The sequence below is a fragment of the Candoia aspera genome, chromosome 1 (genome assembly GCF_035149785.1).
Source record: "Candoia aspera isolate rCanAsp1 chromosome 1, rCanAsp1.hap2, whole genome shotgun sequence".
Lineage (NCBI taxonomy): Eukaryota > Metazoa > Chordata > Lepidosauria > Squamata > Boidae > Candoia > Candoia aspera.
In genome coordinates, this window is record NC_086153.1 from 189,580,028 (window position 1) to 189,598,873 (window position 18,846).

The window sequence follows — 18,846 nt, forward strand, 5'->3', positions numbered from 1 at the left end:
AATTGTTCTAACTACTCCCCCCCCCGCCCATATTACATTAAATATTTAATTCCAAAGCTCACAGATACTTTTAGAAGCATGGCATTTTGTTTTTGTGGGTAAACAACTTAAACGTTGCTTTACGGCTGAAATTTCATTTTTTTCTCTATTGGAGGATTAGAACTAACAGCACTATTTTTATTCCTGGGAAAAGTTGCACTCTAAAATAAATGAAGACCAATTATGAAGCTTGACATTTTATTTAACAATGGGTTCCAGTATAGAGAAAGAAATATTTACCTTTCTGGCTCAGTAAGGTTGATACAGGATTAATAAAAATGCATTAAACCAGGTTTAATTCTTTAAATAATATCAGAAAGGAATATTTTTGTCTCCTATCAAAATATCAGATTTTTTTTTTCCAATTGCAGCTTGGCATTGCTTCCTTTTGCTTAACCGTTCAATAGAAAATCATATTTTAGTTAAACATACTCCTATTTTTCATCTGCTTCCCCAAAGTGCTTTTCTATCAAGAAAGTCTCCAATCACATCAGGGTCACTCTTGAACATTTCCGCACCTCTAGCAGGAAAGCCATCCAAATAGGTTATCAGTTAAATGGCCCTAACTATACTCTGAACTGCTTGAATGTGAAAGATGGAGTAGTAAAACCGAACAGTCTTCTCTCTGGAACTGCATGAAGAAATAAACTGTACAGGGAAGGAAACAGCTTTTGAAACTAAGTCCATGCTATTTTTGGATACTGGGAAAGCTATGAGATTCAAACATTATTCTTTTCTGTACTTCGGCGTGGAGAGTAAGAAGCTTATAAAAGGTTTCCACTCCCAAAGATGTTATTGGGGTCCACAAATTGTTTGATGGATTTCAGCATCCCAAAGCCAACATCGGATACACATTCTTTCAGCCACCGTTTTCGTAACTTGCCCACTGGAAAAAAAGAACAACAAAAAAGTGTCTTTAATGTTCACCATAATAGCAGGAACCAATTAATCTTATGGCCATGAATGAACAAACACTGGGTGATAAATGCTTTTATTCAAAAATGAGAAATGTTTTGCTTTATTTGATTTATTGAGCCCACCAGACTATCAAGCTCATTAAGTTCAATGTACTCCCAAAGGAAACCTGGATTCCAGACTGCCTTTTCTCTCTTTACAAAGTATGAAATTTAGATCAAGTTTAGGCAGAGATGATGTCTTGCATTAAAAATAATTAAACTGAAGCAGCATATGTTTCAACAAGATCCTGAAACAGAAACAGCTATTTTACATGTGAGTAGAGTTTTGTAACCTGTTTTAAACAAATGTTGCACAGGCTATATGCAACTATACAAAATTGTATTTTGAAAAGTACTCAGGCTATCAAATAAGCAAGAAAACACACTTCTCAAAAGTAGGATGACAGATTGGGGCTGCAGTTCTCCCTATATCTACATATAAGAGAAACTTCCGCTGAACACAGTCAAACCTACATCTAAGCAACACTACATAGGCATCCAAGACCACTGCCAGCAGTCACCATCTTTACATAACTTTGGGGGGGGGGGTTTCAAGCCAGTCTTGGCTCCTGGTGACTGCCTGAACAAGCCCCTGCAGTTTTCTTGGCCACATTTTTGCAAGTGGCTTGCCCTTGCCTCCTTCCCAGAGCTGACTGGCCCGAAGTCACCCAGCTGGCTTCATGCCCAAGGGAGGACTAACACTTACAGTCTTCTGATTTCTAGCCTGGGATCTTTAACTACTGCACCAAGCTGGCTCTCTTACGCAACTTGGAAAATAAAAAATATGAATATAAGCTTCAGTGAATTTATAACACACAGTCATAAAAGTACAGATCTTTTAAATGTAGTCAGCTCTATCATTAAACAACTATTATAGCAGCATTTAATTCTTAACCGAATAAATTAAAGCAGGTGCTGAATACAGTGTGAGTTTAAACCAAAAGTTTGATGTATTTGTGAGAGAAAATAAGTTGCGACAATTCCCTCTTGTCTTTGCCGCATTCAGGTGCCTCCCCACCAGAACCATATCTAGGCTGTCCGGTGCTTGAGTAACTGGTTAAATTGCCTCAGGGATAATGGTGTGGACACCAACCGAGAACAGAGTATTTTTGTTTCTTTCCTCTGCCAAATACGGCCCTGTCACCAAGCTCGCTGAAAAGAATGCAAGGCTGACCAAACCGAGGAAGATACACACTGGTGGTATTGAAATTCCAAGGATAGTAGCACATTCTCAGCTCCAGCCACCTACACGCCAACCAGAGCTAAAGAGACAATGAGTAGTCTATGCTATTATACTCCATTATCTGTTACATTGTTTAAGTGAATGTATCCTGTGGATATAGATGTAATTGTCCAAAAAAGACTGAAATAACTGGTCCAGCAAGCTGGAGCACATTAAAGCCACAGCAGGATGTCCGACAGCTAGCAGGCCTGTCTTTTCCCCACCTCCACAATGATGCCATTCCACAAGGGACTGAACTGATGTCTGAGCAGCCACCAAACAGCCACTGCATATTTAATGAAGTTGCTCACCGAGTGCTGGAAAACAGAAGGTGCTTGGACTGCATCATTAGTTCTGTCAGTGTGGTAATTTACACATCTATCTTGTCACATTTTCTATGCTTTATACTTTTACAATAATAAATCTAACATACATTTGATTAGCGAACCAGAAAGTAAAAAAGCTGTGCAGCGGACACTGGTGGTTTTCTATGAACATATTTGATAAAGAAATTAACCCATTTGTAGCATAAAGCTGCAAACTGTGAATGTCAGTATCTCTGTGTTAAGTGCCTAGCATTGCTTTTTGTCAGTATGTCAAGTCAAGGTTTCATTTAGGAGATAATTTTATTTTGCTTGGAAAATACAGAACCATTCCTTAGATAAAGTATCAGATGCACTACCTGACTACGTGAATCCATGAGTCAGAGTACCTTTCAGCAAAAGGTGCAACCTACTTTGCCTGCTTCCCATGGTGCGTAATATGATGTTTGTTTTTAAATATACAAATTATTTGTTAGTTGCAGTCACTGATGTTCATATGTAACAGGCATACGTATGTAACAACCATGGATGGGCTCTTATTGCAGATCTTCAAGCCAGTTCTGCTTTAATCTTGTAGTAACTGCTTTTATTCAGCCTAATTCATTGTAATTAAGACATTTTTAGATCTAGCAAAAAGCCTACGATGCATTATTTTATTCTAATTTCTCAGCTGCTGCAAATGCTTGCTTTTACCCATTCACCCAGCTAGCTTCTTAATACCTTTCCTGGATTTGCTTCAGTGACATAGCTGCATAACAATTTACATGAGACCTTTAAACTGCAAGTGAATATTCATGAACATCTCTTCAATAAACACATAAAAATATTGCCTAGCTGATAACTGCTAAATGAATCAAACAAACCATTTTTATTCAACAGAAACAGACACAAATGTGGAAGTTTAAGCTATCCTGAATGTTGTAGAAGATAGTATTTAAGAATCTGGCGGAGTTTTGAAAGCCTTTTAATTGCTTATTAATTTTTATTTCAAATGATTACATCATTAATCTAGGCTCAAAGATGTTACTATATCTCCTCGAGATACTTATTCTACCACATTGGCATATTATAGTGGGCTGTTAATTTTGAATCATATGGACAGCCCTAATATGTGTGTTAACAACTGCACTATAATATATATGCATATACAGTACATGCAAGCAAATGGCAACACTAACCAGCCCATCAGTACTGAATAGACTTATCAATGCAAAATTTGGACTTCTCATGATTCCTTCTCTGCATTTCCAATACTATTGGCATTTGGGAGGTTAGCATAATGGAACTCAAGAGAAGTTAGAGATGTCTTCTAATCTCTCAGCAAATTTTGTCTTCAAAATACAATGCTTCCCAGTAGAATGGAAATGCTTCTTTTTTTCTGGCTTCAAATTATCCTTAGCTAAAATTAAATGATACATCTATACTCAAAATACATAATAAGAGGAAAGGTAACAGAGTTATTTGCAAAGTGACGCTATTTCTCATGAGGCAAATTTCTCAAGATTTAATTCTTCAACTTTTTTCCAGGAAAGGGGCTGTTAAGAATGAACATTCACTGGTATAAGCTGTCCAGTTCTTTCTAAAAAAACAGTAAGTACTATGAAGATTAAGTTAAACATGCTTTATATTCTTTATAGCCTCAAGTCTCAGACTACATCTGTTTTGTTTGATACACAAAACCAGAGTTAAAATAGCTCCATTTATCACAACATGATTGTGGTAGGCAGACAGACCAGGCTGTCTCTTTCAGGATAGTGAAAGCAACTGTTATTAATCACAATTATAGGGCAAACACTGAAGAGGAATTGCATCAATATTCTCCCTTCCACATACAGGAACAAAAAGAAACACTAAGAATGACATGGTTAAGGCCTGAAGGTCAGTAAATAATAATAAACAAGGATACTACCAGTTTAATCCCAAATAATAAATTCCAGCTCAGAATAAGTATTAAAAGTCACTCTGGGAATTTAACAGATGGTATTTGATAGAACTACCACAGAAAAATAGAAAAAAATTCAAAGCTTGTTTGTATGCTCTGCTGGGGAGCCATGTACCAATTCCAGATTCAAAGAAAATATGAAGGCATTAATTCCTTGCTCAAACAAAATTTTACGTGCTTAGTTCTGGTAACTGTATTACAAGCAGCATTCTTTTATTTTATGTTATTAAATTTCTCTACAATCATATCCCTAGCTTTAGAATAGACAATAAACATAAGAAGGACATGAGTTTACAGTAAGTATTACTACAGCTATTATTAGCTGCTAAATTTCTGCTTAAACAACATATTCACTTAGCATAACTCAGGGGTAGGCAACCTAGCACCCTGCAGATATTATGTCATAATCACTTTCAACTGGCCGGGGTTGAGAGGAATGAAAGCTCAAACCATCTCTGGGATATTAGGTTGCCTACTCTGCCCTGTTCTCTAGATACATCCCAGACATTTCCTTTGATTCTTCCTAGTGGTCACTGTGTACTTCCAAGGCCAATACAGGTATTCCCATGAATGCCAACTTCAGAGTGGCAGCCACAAATAATTGGTTCCAGTAGCTCACCTCCTTCTGCCCAGAAGACATTTCAGATTCATGGTAAGATTTCCAACAGTGAGTTTGTAACAAATCCTGACATGTCATGTGTCCAGAAACATTACAAAATCAATGCAGACTCAGAGCACTGTTTCAATGTACTGTTGACCTATATCCTTCTAGAAACGTTTTGCTCACCGTTAATTGCTCTTCTTTAGATAGGAAACTCTGCTTTCATATATATTTTATACCTGCACCAGTGAGTGGAATACTCCAGAACTGAGCTCTTAAGCTTGATCTGTTACCAAGCTCTTAAGCTAGAACTGTGCAGGCCATGGCCCCTGCTTTTCTTGTTCAGTTTCCAAGACAAAGGAGAATATTCAAAACAAAAAGGAAACAGAAACTACTGCCAGTGGTGCAAGAAACATAGTGTGCAGTAAGAGGCTGATAATCTATCCTCCTTTGTCACCTTACAAACTTCAGACATGTTTCCCCGGAAGAGGGATATTACTGCATGACGAAAGGATGCATTGCCCTTTGCATGGATATCAAACACATCACAGATCCAGGAAAGAGGCACCTCTGAGAGATGCAGCAGCAAAAGCTACTGCCTGGTAGAATGTACCATGATGGGATTTGGAACATAGTGATCTCGTAACAAACGATTCCATTTGAGAGGAAAAATGATATAAAAAACAACATATGTGGATTGAAGACACCATTTTAAAATGAACTGAGAAAAACAAGGTTCATTTGGCTATTACAATAAAGAGTTGCTAGCCTTAAAAATAGACCATTTTAATTCAGGTTGAAGACAAGGGGCTTGCATCCATTAAGGAAGTGATGAAACACTTTCAGTAGCGACCACATCCTTGAGAAGAAATCAGGTAAGTTAATCACTGATATACCTGGGCAGATGATCACTTTATTTCTATGCACTGGAAGACATGGGCTCAAAGCTCACCAGCCACTAGCAGCAATTAGAAATACAGATTTTCAGATTAGCGGTTTACGGGAGCATGCTACAAGTGGCTTGAAAGATTCTCCCACGATCAGAGAAAAAACTCCACAAAGGTATAGACCAAGTGTGTTGGGGGGACATGGTGGGGTTCAGATTAAGGAGTTTTCTTAGATCAGTGACACATACATGGGAGAATACTGAGGAATTTTCAACAGAGGAAAAAACACTGCTGCCAGATATATTGTTATGGAAGTAAAGGTGAATCTTCCAGCTTTTAAAGAAAATAGAAACCCATCTTATATATGAAAAATGAGTTAAAGCCACAGCAGGCTGTTAAACTTGTACATGAAATCCATAAAATATGGCATAAATTATTAGTACAGAAATTCAGCCACACAGCGTACTGTAAAAGAGATTCAAATATCAGCGTAGCCCACAGGATGGAGGAATCAGAACTGGAGTGATTGAAAACTGAATCTTTAATTAGGGTGGAAGTTGCGAGACTTCAAAGCAAGACACTGTGCCAGATGATTAATCTGCTCCAAAACCAACCAGGTATCTTCTTTCAAAACAACAGCATGGCTGAGGATCCCATTTCTGAACACTGGGAGGAAGAATCTATTAATATTGTCTCCAGTCCAGTATTAGTTCTATGAAAACTGTTGTGGTCATCTCCTAAGCAAAAAGAGAGTGCACGAATGTCAGTAACAGTGCAAGAGTAGTATTTGACCCAAATGGTTGAAGGGAGAGTAGAAATGGTCTGGCCAATAACTATGTTGGGTTAAAAATTTTATCAGATGCTGTTAATTCTGCCTGTACCATTGAGATTATGAATAAAATGCTTAAAACAGGCTTATAAATAACTATTCCTAAGATGTTCAGAACTCTAGAATGCAATGCAAGTAGCTCTAGAGATTTCAAGTCATTATAAGTAGGGATATTTCTAGCAATTTCAATCTTTGATCCTGCCCTTTCTTAATTTCCTACCTTTTCCATCATTTTGTGCTGGGCAAGACTGAAGCAAAATAGAAGCTGAGATGCTCTTCTTTGTTACCTGTTGGTACCTTTGTTACCTTTTTTCAGTGAGCAGATGCTACACCAATTTTATTCTTCCTTTCTTTCTTTTTCCTACTGAATACAGCTTAAGCCCATTTGTTATTCTTAGCATCCTTTGCTAACTCAGCTCAGTTTGACCTTTCACTCTCCTGACACAAGCTCTACAGTTCTGGGCTATCCATCTGTACTTTTCCTTTTTGACCTGACTCCTTTTCCATTTTTTGCATGTTTTCTTATTTTGTCTTCAGATTTTCAATAAGCTTTTGTGTAGCCAAGATGGCTTCTTCACTGTCCTCCATTTTTCTTCTCACTGGAATTGTGTTTTCTTCTTCTTTTAGGAACTCTTGAGTTTCTTTCCCCATTAAATTCTCCTGCCATAGGATCCTATTTATCATTGCTCTGAGTTTATAAAAATCTGTTTTTTCAGAGTCCTTTGATTAAGTATATCAAGTTGGTATCAACACTTAGTGACCACATAGATAAATTCTAAGTTTTAGTTCCGTTAAAATCAAGAATTCCAGCACTGTATGATCATTCCCCCCCCCACCCAATGTTCCAGTTCCTTTCACTTCCTCAATGAAATCTTCTTGTGCCTTTTTCTACCCTCTAAATAAGAGTTGTCTACAAGACGAATTAGAGGTTTCTGGGATAACTATGCTTGGCAGAGTTTGTCTCTGGTAATTCTGAATTTAAGATGATCCTACCAAAACAAAAGATGAGAAATAAAAAAGGTTATAAATATACATAAAATTCCTCTACAGTCCCGGCTTCCATTCTTCCTCAGCCAGGGTTGCTAACACCCTAACCCAAAAAATGTGCACATGGGACCCTCTTACATACAGTAACTGCAGGTGTCTATATGCATTTACAGAAGCCACATTTCAAAAAATGTTTAAGGTTAGGAGGGAAAAAAAATCAAGTAACAACTTCTAACTAAAATTTAATCACTTGTAAAACAAGGTTTTGCATTTGTAAAATAAATTAATTATTCATCTGCATGCATGCATACAAGTTACTTTTTTCCACAGACACATAAACAGAGAAAGAAAAATTGGAAATCTGAGCTCAGCAAGAATAAAATCTATACATTACTATATAGTAAGCCTTACTAAATTCAGTAGCTTCAACTTCCAGGTCAGAATGCATAAACGCCTGCTATGCTGAGAATTCATCTGTTTAGCTCAGCCAGGTCCATAACAGTTGGAGCTAAAACAGGGGAGCACTTTTGGGGGCTCTGAGCTGTTTCTTTTTCTTTCTCCTCTTGTTCCTGTCTACATACAAAAGTTGAGCGTCTGCAATGGAGAGCCTCCATAGCTCTGTATGGATATTAAATGTCATCTTGACTGCCCCCACCTTTCCCCAGCTGGTCTGGCAAGTCTAATTTTCAAAGGCATTCAAGCTTTCAGCAGCAATATCTGCTCCCACTTGCTTTAATTATTAGCATCTCCTGCTCAGTTTTCAGTAATGACATCTATTCGCAGAAAATATAAGATGACTACATATATACATATGACTAACAAAAATGAAAAATTAATCTTCCTATTGGGTAAATATAATAAGCGCTTTGGAAAAGATTCCCCATTATCATAGCGCAAGATAGCCACCAAAAGTTTCTGGATTGCGGCTGGAGATAGGTAGGTAGATAGGCCAAATGTTACTAAGTATGCATAACATTACAGGTAGTCCTCAACTTACAACCATTTGTTTAGTAACAGCTCAAAGTTATGATGGTGCTGGAAAAAGTGACTTACGCCTGGTCCTCACAGGACCATTGCAGTAGCCCCACAGTTACATGATCAAAATTTGGGCACTTGGCAACTGCCATGTATTTACAACAGTTGCAGCATCCCAGGGTTGTGTGATCACCATTTGCGACCTTCTCAGCTGGCTTCCAACAAGCAAAATCAATGGGAAACCGTGTGATTCACTTAACAGCCATGGTGATTCGCTTAATGACCACCACAAAAAATGTTGTAAAATCGGGCGTGATCACGTGATGCCTTGCTTAATGACTGCACTGCTTAATGATGGATTTTCCAGTCCCTGTTGTGGTAGTAAGTTGAGGAATACCTGTATCTACAAACAGGAATTCTTCACAACAGGAACTGGAAGCATTTTGTATGATTCACATTTTTAATCAAATAAGTCAGGCTCACTGGACCTATTTATAAAACAGCTCACAATTATCTTTCAGTCTTTTCACTTTTCCCAATTTTACAATGAAGTTCTTGACATAAAATACATCATTTTAGAGAAAGTAGTGAAAGAAAATATTTTCCATTTTTTTTAAAGACATCAAGAACCTGCACATAATGGACCTATGGCTGAAAATATTCAAAAGGACATGGAACAGTTTATATAGTCTGATTTGTTGTCACCAGTCATTTGACCAGAAATCATAGAAATAACATTTTATTTATTTCTATCTATTTATCAAATTTATATAGCTGCCCATCTCACATAAAAGTGACTCTGGCGACGTACAACACTTAATTAAAAAACAATAAATACATTAAAAAACAGTCACAATTAAAAAATAACTATAAAAAGGCATACAAAACAGGCGGGGATGATATTAACCACCATAAGGGAGCCATCGCAAAATCTCCCTGGTCCCCTGGGATCCCCAGGCCTGATAACACAGCCAGGTCTTGAGGGACCTGCAGAATGTTGAGAGGGATGGAGCTAATTTCACTTGTGGGGGGAGAGGGGAGAAGATTCCACAAGGCGGGCGGGTGCCACGGCAGAGAAGGCCCACCTCCTGGGACCCGCCAAGTGTAATTCCCTGGCAGATGGGACCTGCAGCATGCCTTCTCTGCCAGATCTGATGGGGTGGGCAGATGTAATAGGGAGAGGCGGTCCCTCAGATAACCCAGCCCCATGCCGTGAAGGGCTTTAAAGGTCAAAACCAGCACCTTGAATTGGACCTGGAAGCAAACCGGCAACCGATGCAGCTCCCGAAGCAGAGGTGTCACGTGTACTACTCTAGGGGTACAAATAACTGCCCCTAGATATTTATAAACATATCACAGATAAAAACTTACGTATGTATCCTACATTCTGTTAGTGGTTGACAATAAAATATATAAAGTAACCTAAAAATTAAAATCTACCTGTTTTGTATTAAATTTATCTTAATCTTACCCCTACTAATCACAGCAGACCTCCCATTCCTATGTTAAAACACATTTACTTATTAGTTGGACATTCCTCAAAGAAGGTGACAAAATTTCTTATACAGCTGGCTGCCACACTAAGTTTGCTTACTCTACAGGAAACTTCAGTCAGCTCAGAAGGTATGTAACAATGTGTTTCTGAACCAGCATATTCATATTCCTAAGAATAGTTATGAGAGGTGTGTAAAATATTTTGAATTCAAAATGAATTATTCCAACCTTAATGGAAAAATTCCAGATTGACAGTGTTTCATTCTTGAAATGAGGCCAATTTTGTGGATAGCAGTGGCTTTATATTCTGAAATTATTTGACTGTAATAAGCATTACAATACAATACAGTACAGTCTGAAATTGGAAAACAACTTCAGGATGTTTGTATAATTTCACATGTTAAATCTGCTGTCTACTTGGCATCTATATGTTTTGGTTTTGTTAACAAAGAATGAATCTTACATTTTCTGAGAACCAGTAATGCTAGTATAGGTAGCCTTCACTCAAAGACTGTTCGTTTAATTACAGTCTGAAGTTACGACAGCCTTGGGAAGTACTTTACGACCTTTCCTTGCACTTACGACCGTCACAAACTGTCACACTACCCCTGCAGTCACATGTTCACAATTTGGACACTTGGCAGCAAGCTCGCATTTACAACCAGTTGCAGCATTCTGTGGTCATGTGATTGCAATTTGCGACCTTTTTTGCCAGTTTCCAGCAAAAAAACATCCATTCGGGAGGCTGGATTTCCTTAATGACCGTTGTAAAAATGGTCATAAAACTGGGTCTGGTCATGTGGTGACTCACTTAATGACCGCATCGCTTAACAACCAATGCTATGGTCCCTATTGTGGTCGTTAAGTGAGAACTACCTGTACACTGTATACATTAAACCTTTTTCAAACCAACTGGGATTACAGAAAGCATTGCAAAATCATCTGCACGTAGGAATACAGCAAAAGTATTTTACATAAAATACAAAGATGAAAAAGTGGATCAGTAAGGGTTTCAATTAGAGAATTCATATAAACATTGAATAACAAGGGAGCCTATAAAAAAGAGCAATTCTATTTATATTAGGATCTCCTTGTTCTGTGTATTTCATTATTACTGAGAGGTTACTGTACAACTATGTGTGAGTAAAAATAGATGTCTATCTGCAGGAGATTCCTCTAATTCCTTCCACAAGGATATAAAATAGAGCGCGGTTTAAAAATTGACAGCTCGGTGTACAACTCCCTTAAGTCTCTGTGTATTTCTTCATTAGATGACTTAGTATCAGGCAATTTAACTGAACATGCCTGACAGACTCTGAAACTGGCTAGTTCACCTGCTATGCTCCAACCAATTTATAAGCTTCCAGGAGAGATGACTGCTATATTATTTGCTAATGAGCTGAGCAGCCTAACTGGTCTATAATTTGCAGGAGCATCTTTTCTCCTTTTTTATACTTATGAATCAAATCTCCCTACTACAAAGTGAGTAACTAACAGTAGGATCTGTAACAATACCTCCATGATGATGTGACAAACTTCCCCCATTAGCAAGAATTTCTTCTCTAGCTGCTGTCTAAAAGAAATAAAGTAGTTTAAATTATTCAGCTGTTGAAGCAGGCAAGACAGTATGTTTCACTCATTCACCAGCATGTATGTAATATGTGTGAAGGGGGGGAGGGTTGCATTATTTACACATAATGCAGGATAGTAGTTTTACTTGCAATTTACCTATTGAGAGAGATATTTCCAAAATGTTTTTAAAAGTCCTTGGTAAAAATGAAAACAATATAATTCCTTTCAAAGTTTTTTCATTCTGGAGTTCTATGTAAACATAGTTTTATTTGCAGTATGTGTCTAAACTGTAACTAAATAAATAATTAAATAGCAAATGTTATCACATATTTGCATGAATCTTATTCCAACCAATTCTTAAACCTGCTGATAAGCAAAACTTTGTTACATTCCTGCAAATATCCTATTTTGGTTTTAAAAAGCAAACAGAGAAGTGTGCAACCAAAATTCATGAACTGAATTGGGAGGTGGGGGGTAATAGAGACCAGAAAAAAGGGTCATGTGTTAGAACTTAAAAAAAACTAAGGAAGGTTCCACCTAGTAAGAATTTGGATGGGAGAACCACCAGGAAATTGCAGGTCGATGAACCAGATGGTTGCCGACAGGTCATAAAATGTATTGTTAACATCTCCTTAAATGCATATTTGCCTGGGAATATCTGGCTTCTGTGTGAGCTCAGAAAAAGACATGATTTTTAAAGAAGGTGCCATCAGGTATGCCATGTTTACTCAGAAGCATCTTTTCATCTTTGGATTTGAAATGCTGCATATCTCAATTGGATGTCACTTCTGTATTGTTGAGAACAAAACATGGATGTGTCCACATAACCAAGAGTTGAGGTCAACTCAAGACTTATTTACAGTAATCTATAAAATTCTATCTCTATGTCTATGTTCCTACCTCTATATTTGGTAGCACTATGTTTTCCTATCTTAACTATTTCTCAGCTATTTAAACATTTCCTTTTCCCCCAGGTCTTCAGCTCTTGTAGACAATCTTAGTCCATTTGCATGTGAAAACCCTTTTCACACCTCTATTCAATTGCTTCACAAAAATCCACCCACGTGAACATTGTTTTCAACAGCTATCACACAGCCAGTTTAACATTTAACTTTGGGTTTAGGCAACAGTTAAATATAAACTTTATCTAGAACATTTAAGCTATTAAATATGTAGAATTACCTCTATTTCTTCATAAACCCGAACAGGGTCACTAATTCCTCTGTAGTTAAAGCCCAAATAGAAATAGACACATGCACCAGCATCATACATCTGTGTCACCCTGTTTTATTTGAAAAAAGGTATGTCAGATTAAATAACCCAGTAGACTTGTGCAAAGAGACCAATTTAAAAATATAAGATACAGTGACAGAATATAACAATCTTCTCTGGATGTACTTAACAAATGTTCCCAGAATTTCCTATATTTAAGGTATATTTAAATTCTAAGTAGACATTCCCAATGCATGAACGGATAAAATCTGCAACAATTTTACCAGGTTAAAGAGAGAGAGAGAGAGAGAGAGCAAAAGCTATATACAAGAAACAAACAAACAAACAAAAAAGCAGAATGTCTGCTTCAGAAGTAGCAAATTTGTGTTGCTTTAGCTAAATATAGTGTGTGAACCAAAACAAGAATTAAACTCAAATATTCTCTTCTCTCTTATTATAAGTCCTGGTTAATAAGTTTTATTTACAGCCCAAAACCCCAAATAGCAAAGTACAAATAGAATCTGAAATTTGGCATTAGATAAGGTAAAGGTAAAGGTTTCCCTTGACATTAAGTCCAGTCGTGTCCGACTCTAGGGGGCGGTGCTCATCTCCATTTCAAAGCCGAAGAGCTGGCGTTTGTCTGTAGACACTTCCGTGGTCATGTGGCCGGCATGACTAAACGGAACGCCGTTACCTGCCCGCCGAAGCGGTACCTATTAATCTACTCACATTTGCATGTTTTCGAACTGCTAGGTTGGGAGGAGCTGGGACTAGCAACGGGAGCTCACCCCGTCACGCGGATTTGAACCGCCAACCTTCCGATCGGCAAGCTCAGCAGTTCAGCGGTTTAACCCACAGTGCCTTGTTTTTATAGCCATAATTAAAATTTTAGCTGTTGCCCCTGTAATTTTACAAGTTTTATCTATGAGCAAAATTTTAACATACTCAAAAATATCTCTTCCTGGTTGATTTTAAAACAGGCCAGATAATATCCTGCTAAAAATCCTGTAAAATTCACAGTACAATAAAATATGATCCACTGTTTCAAGATCAATACCTTTGTAGGGACAAAATCTTTTCTGAGATGGGCATCTTTTGAAATCTACCATATAGCATATTTGATGACAACAGATTTAATCTGGCTTTTGAAAAGACTATTCTGTATGTACTTAAACTGTTAAGCTATATAGGGAGTTGGAAACTGGATTTGTAATTTATTCCAAAAATCACAGGTATACACAAAACTTTGGCTTTTTCCTGTACTGAATTATCCTATAATCTTTGTTTAGTACAATAAAATGCTAATGTCATACCCCTGAAAACAAATAATCAGGATCAATGCCAATCCAACTAATCTGTGGGGTCACCTGTTTAAACCATGTATCTACAAAATAACCATTTGGGATTTCATAAAGCAATCCTTCCTTGCTTTTAAAAACGTTATTGGCAAGCAAAACTTAATAGTACTTAGCCAAGACTTTGTTTTCAAGGGCATTGTCCAGTTCCAGTTTGGAACACAAGTTTGAATATTTAAAAGAGATTTTAAACATTTCATCTGCATTTGGGCTATGTTATTATTAACAACTGTAATCCAAATTGGAGCTCCATATAAAATTTTGTATTAAAAACCTGTATTGCTGCAGGAATAAATCTTCCCCCCTTTTGAATAAAAATATCGAAGCAAGGCCATCATAATAGCTTTTGTTCAGAAGTAATGTCTTGCAATGAAGTTGCCAGGACAGAGCATGGTTAAATAAAATGCCCACATAACTAAAATTCTTGACTTGTGTTATTATACGTTCTTGAATTTTCTAGCTGTACTTATAAGTCTGGGTTAGAGCTAATTCTAACTAGTACTTCAGCATTCTGACCACAATTTTCAGTAAATTCCACCTCCACTTCCCTCTTTCCTCCTCTGTAAAGCGTTCATATGCTTTTACTTCCATTATATGCATAACAATGCTGCTGAAGCTGAAGAAACTATGGTTGAAATTTCTCTCTTATCAGCAGAGAAAAGCAAAGGTTAAACCATATCTTACAAAGCTGACTTGTTTCAACTAGTGATAATTTAGATTAAGTTCTCTTTACATTCTGGATGATAAACTGTGGTGATTCTAAACAGGATAAAGGCTTATTCTTATTTAGCTTTCTTTGTTGCAATTAGGGGATTCAGCTGATGAAAGATGGCATTTTACAAAAACTGGTCACTAAATAAAAAAATAAAACTGCAGAGAATTAGAGTTTCAGTACCAAATTATGGTGACATGATTTTAAGGGATTCTGGGGGCCACAAAAGTCACATTATAGGCCCACCCCACTTTAGAACTTAATTTATATGAAGATGCTTTACCGACAAGTAGCAAATGGTGGAAACTGGACACCTTTTTCTTTGCATTCTCTTGTTATTCTTTCCTTTACATTTTTGCACAGATCGAGAACCCTAAAGATAAAATAGTACAAAGTTAAAAAAGCAAAAATGGTTAACACATTGATCAGTAACGTTTTGTAATCCATTTAAGAATGGATTTACTGCAACTTATGTTAAGTCAAGGATTAATTCTGGATCATTAAGAGTTAAAATGTGCCTACACATTCTGTTTGGTTCTTAAAAACACATCCTGCTACAAAAATTATTAACTAAGATTTAATAGAAACTGAGATTATACTTAGACATGCCACCTTTGTTACAATTTTCCCCTTGATTAAAGCTGCCTAAACCTATCAGCTAGTTGGACAGTTTTGCTTCTCAGGGATTTTTCCTCCAAAAATGTAACTTTAATGTTTATTCAATAAATCAAAACAGACACCGTCCCCTTCTCCACAAAACCTACTACAGACAAATCACATTGGCAATACAAATTCCTCTGAATGTGGTAAGGACAATCAGATGACCAAGCAAAGGTTACAAACTTGATTACATTAATTGTAAAGGCCAAATGTACATAATGGATCTATACTTGGTACTTGAAAACCACCTATCAAAAAGGTCTGAATTAGGTACACATAGTTCCATAGAGTCTCCTATAAATTAAAGCCTCAACTTACCAATTGATACTATCTTGGAAATCATGGAAAATAGGATTTAGTTTGGAAAATGACAGTGTCACAATAACAATTACAAATGTGAAAATGAGCATTTCCAACTTAACAGAATTGCAAGACCAATTATAGGACTAAATTCAGATGGTTTTCAGAAGATGGTATCAATGCAGATAGCCATTTAATTCAGCAGCTCTAAGACGAGCTGTTGGGTACTATGTTTTATTTTTGTAATTTATTCTTAAATTACATTCATACTAAACTTTGCTTATGCTGATTAGGGCACCACAAGAGAGATGACTGTTCTCTTTTTTAGATAACAGGATTTTCCATTGGCTCAAAAACTGTTCTTCTGTTGGAGGATGGGGAAGTTAGGACCCAGCTGAGTAGCTGTGCTTATTTCATCAAGAATCTCCGATGTAATTTTTATTACCAAAATAAGTTTCACATGGACTGTCAAATAATGCGATTTTTCCTCCTATTCCAGAAACAACCTGCTATCTTTATATTCTACAAAACATTTACATTATTAAAACCTCAAACCATCACTTTCTAGCAAATTTTCCAGAAAAAACACATAAAAAGGATTTTTTTGTAATGAATAGAAAATGTTTTGATTTTACCTATCCCAAGGAACAGATGTTTCAAATGATTCTCCTATTATATAATAATCCATGGCCAAGTCCTATTCAAGAAACCAGAAAAGTCTTAGATTAGTATTCCATCTTAGACTCATGTTTACTATGTATACTTATGCAACTGAAAATAGTTAAGGTATTATTGTGGCTGCAGATCTGCATTTATCTATCAAATTAGATGATTAAGCTCAATCAGTTTAGGAGTAGGGAAAAATGTATCTGAAACTTAGTTCCAATTTCCTGTCCTATCAAATCTGTGTGTATCATGTATCATGGACTTAATGTATAACTTATAGGAAAATTGTGAAACTATACAATTTTTATAAAGCACAAAAATCAAACAAGAAGCAAAGCAATTCAATTTCCATGAATACTGTACCTCAAAGGTTATTTATATACAGTCTAAAATCTAACACAAGAAAAAGACCACTCATACAATAAATATAGTAAAAGAATAAAAATTGCAAGATAATCCTGACACAATTAACGACTAACAATTAATAGCATGAGAGAGGAACCAGATGGCTTCTAAGAGCTATCGCTATTAATAGAAAATGTTCAGCCTTTTCAGAGGTTTCTGAAAAGTGGTCACCCAAAAGAAGGGTAATGGTCACAATGGCAATTAAAGTTGTTAGCAATATTGTTGGAAATATTAAGTTCGATCACTACTGGGTATACAACAGACATTTTAATAGCACACGTCCATATGTATCTCCAAGAGTTCTGAACCACTGGAATATGGGTGCATTTCTGAACAGAATCAGTCCATGGCTTTTTCTTGCTTTATCTCAATAACATGCCAACGTAATACATGGTAGAAAATTATACATCAATATATTGCTCAAAAAGTAGGATAAACTTACCCTAATGTAAGCAATGGTAAATGTCAGCATATAGCCTCTCTGTCCATTGTCTTCTCCAGCTGCTAGACCACTGCAATTGGAAAATGTTAAAATATTATACATTCTAGCTCTTTCTAAGATGTCAATACTAGCTCTTCTGAAAATGTAGTAACAGTACTTTAATTGTTAGAATTTATATAGATTAAGTTCAGTTTTAAATATAATAGTTGACAAAAGAACTGAGTTGTACATGCATGTGCAGAGACACAAATGTAGCATTTTCAAGTGACACAAAGCCCATCATTACCATATGTTGATATGGGAATCCTGAAGTATTGCATTGGTTAGATTCTTTAATACAATACCAGAAAGATAAAGGACAGAGGCTTTTGCTATTTGGCAAAAAGATTATGCAGGGCATAGAGAAAATTTCTTTTAAAAGATTGCCAGCACAGCATAGTGGTGCACTTGGACCAGGGAAGCCTCTGCACCAGACCACAAAGATGTTGGACCAGTCACTCGGTGTCAGCCCAGTCTACTCAAAAGAGTTTTTGTGAGGATAACGTGTCAACCCCCCTCCCCCGTATGCCACCTTAACTTATGCGAGGAAAGGCAGGATATATATATGCAGTAAAGCCAATTTTTCTAGCCTTCAAATGATGGTGCTGGATGTCCACATACAGAAAAGCCCATTCTCAGGTATTGAAATATTGTAAGATTTGGGCAAATAAAATATTCATCTAGGTGGATTTATCTCATGGATATTTTGGTACTTGCAAATGCTGTGCTCCTGACTGCTGCTGCCTTCTCTCCATTTTCTGCATTAAGTTTATGATCGTTAGTCAAATTCCTCCGAGTATAAATGTTTTGTTTTTTTTTAAAAAGGGCACTGCTTCAACTCAAGTTACTGGTGCTAATGAGCAGTGTTCTATGAAAGAGTCATGGGAGCTGGTTGCTAGCGGCATGTTTGTTTTCATGAAGCATGACACCCCCAGCAAAAAAGACAGTTTGAGCTTGGGAGCAGTGCTGCCATGGAGCTATCTTCTTTCCTTCTGCCATCACCGGCACTTCAAAGAAGCTGGGCTTGCGGCTTGACATAGTGAGAGCCAGACATGAGTAACAGCTGCCTGGTGGGGAGTATAAATAGTCCTTTAATAGCTGGCTGCACTTTCTTCCCTTTTCCTCTGGCATTGTGACAAAGAACAGAGTATGCAAAGAGCAGCGCACTAGAGAAACACATACAAAGCTTCTGTACAAGCGTTACAGAATCAGTAGCTTCAGCAACTAA

General features: G+C 36.9%; 1 protein-coding gene across 1 annotated transcript in view; it reads right to left on the minus strand.

The window, feature by feature from the left end:
• Positions 1-344: 344 nt before the first annotated feature.
• AGPS (alkylglycerone phosphate synthase) overlaps positions 345-18,846 on the minus strand; it is a 59,816-nt gene continuing 41,314 nt past the window's right edge. The window contains exons 15-20 of the mRNA XM_063318134.1: positions 17,580-17,649; positions 16,702-16,763; positions 15,390-15,479; positions 13,010-13,109; positions 11,771-11,828; positions 345-925 (exon numbers count right to left, since the gene is read on the minus strand). Coding sequence (XP_063174204.1) covers positions 804-925; positions 11,771-11,828; positions 13,010-13,109; positions 15,390-15,479; positions 16,702-16,763; positions 17,580-17,649 — 502 coding nt within the window. The 3' untranslated portion in view covers positions 345-803. The remainder of the gene's footprint in view (positions 926-11,770; positions 11,829-13,009; positions 13,110-15,389; positions 15,480-16,701; positions 16,764-17,579; positions 17,650-18,846) is intronic.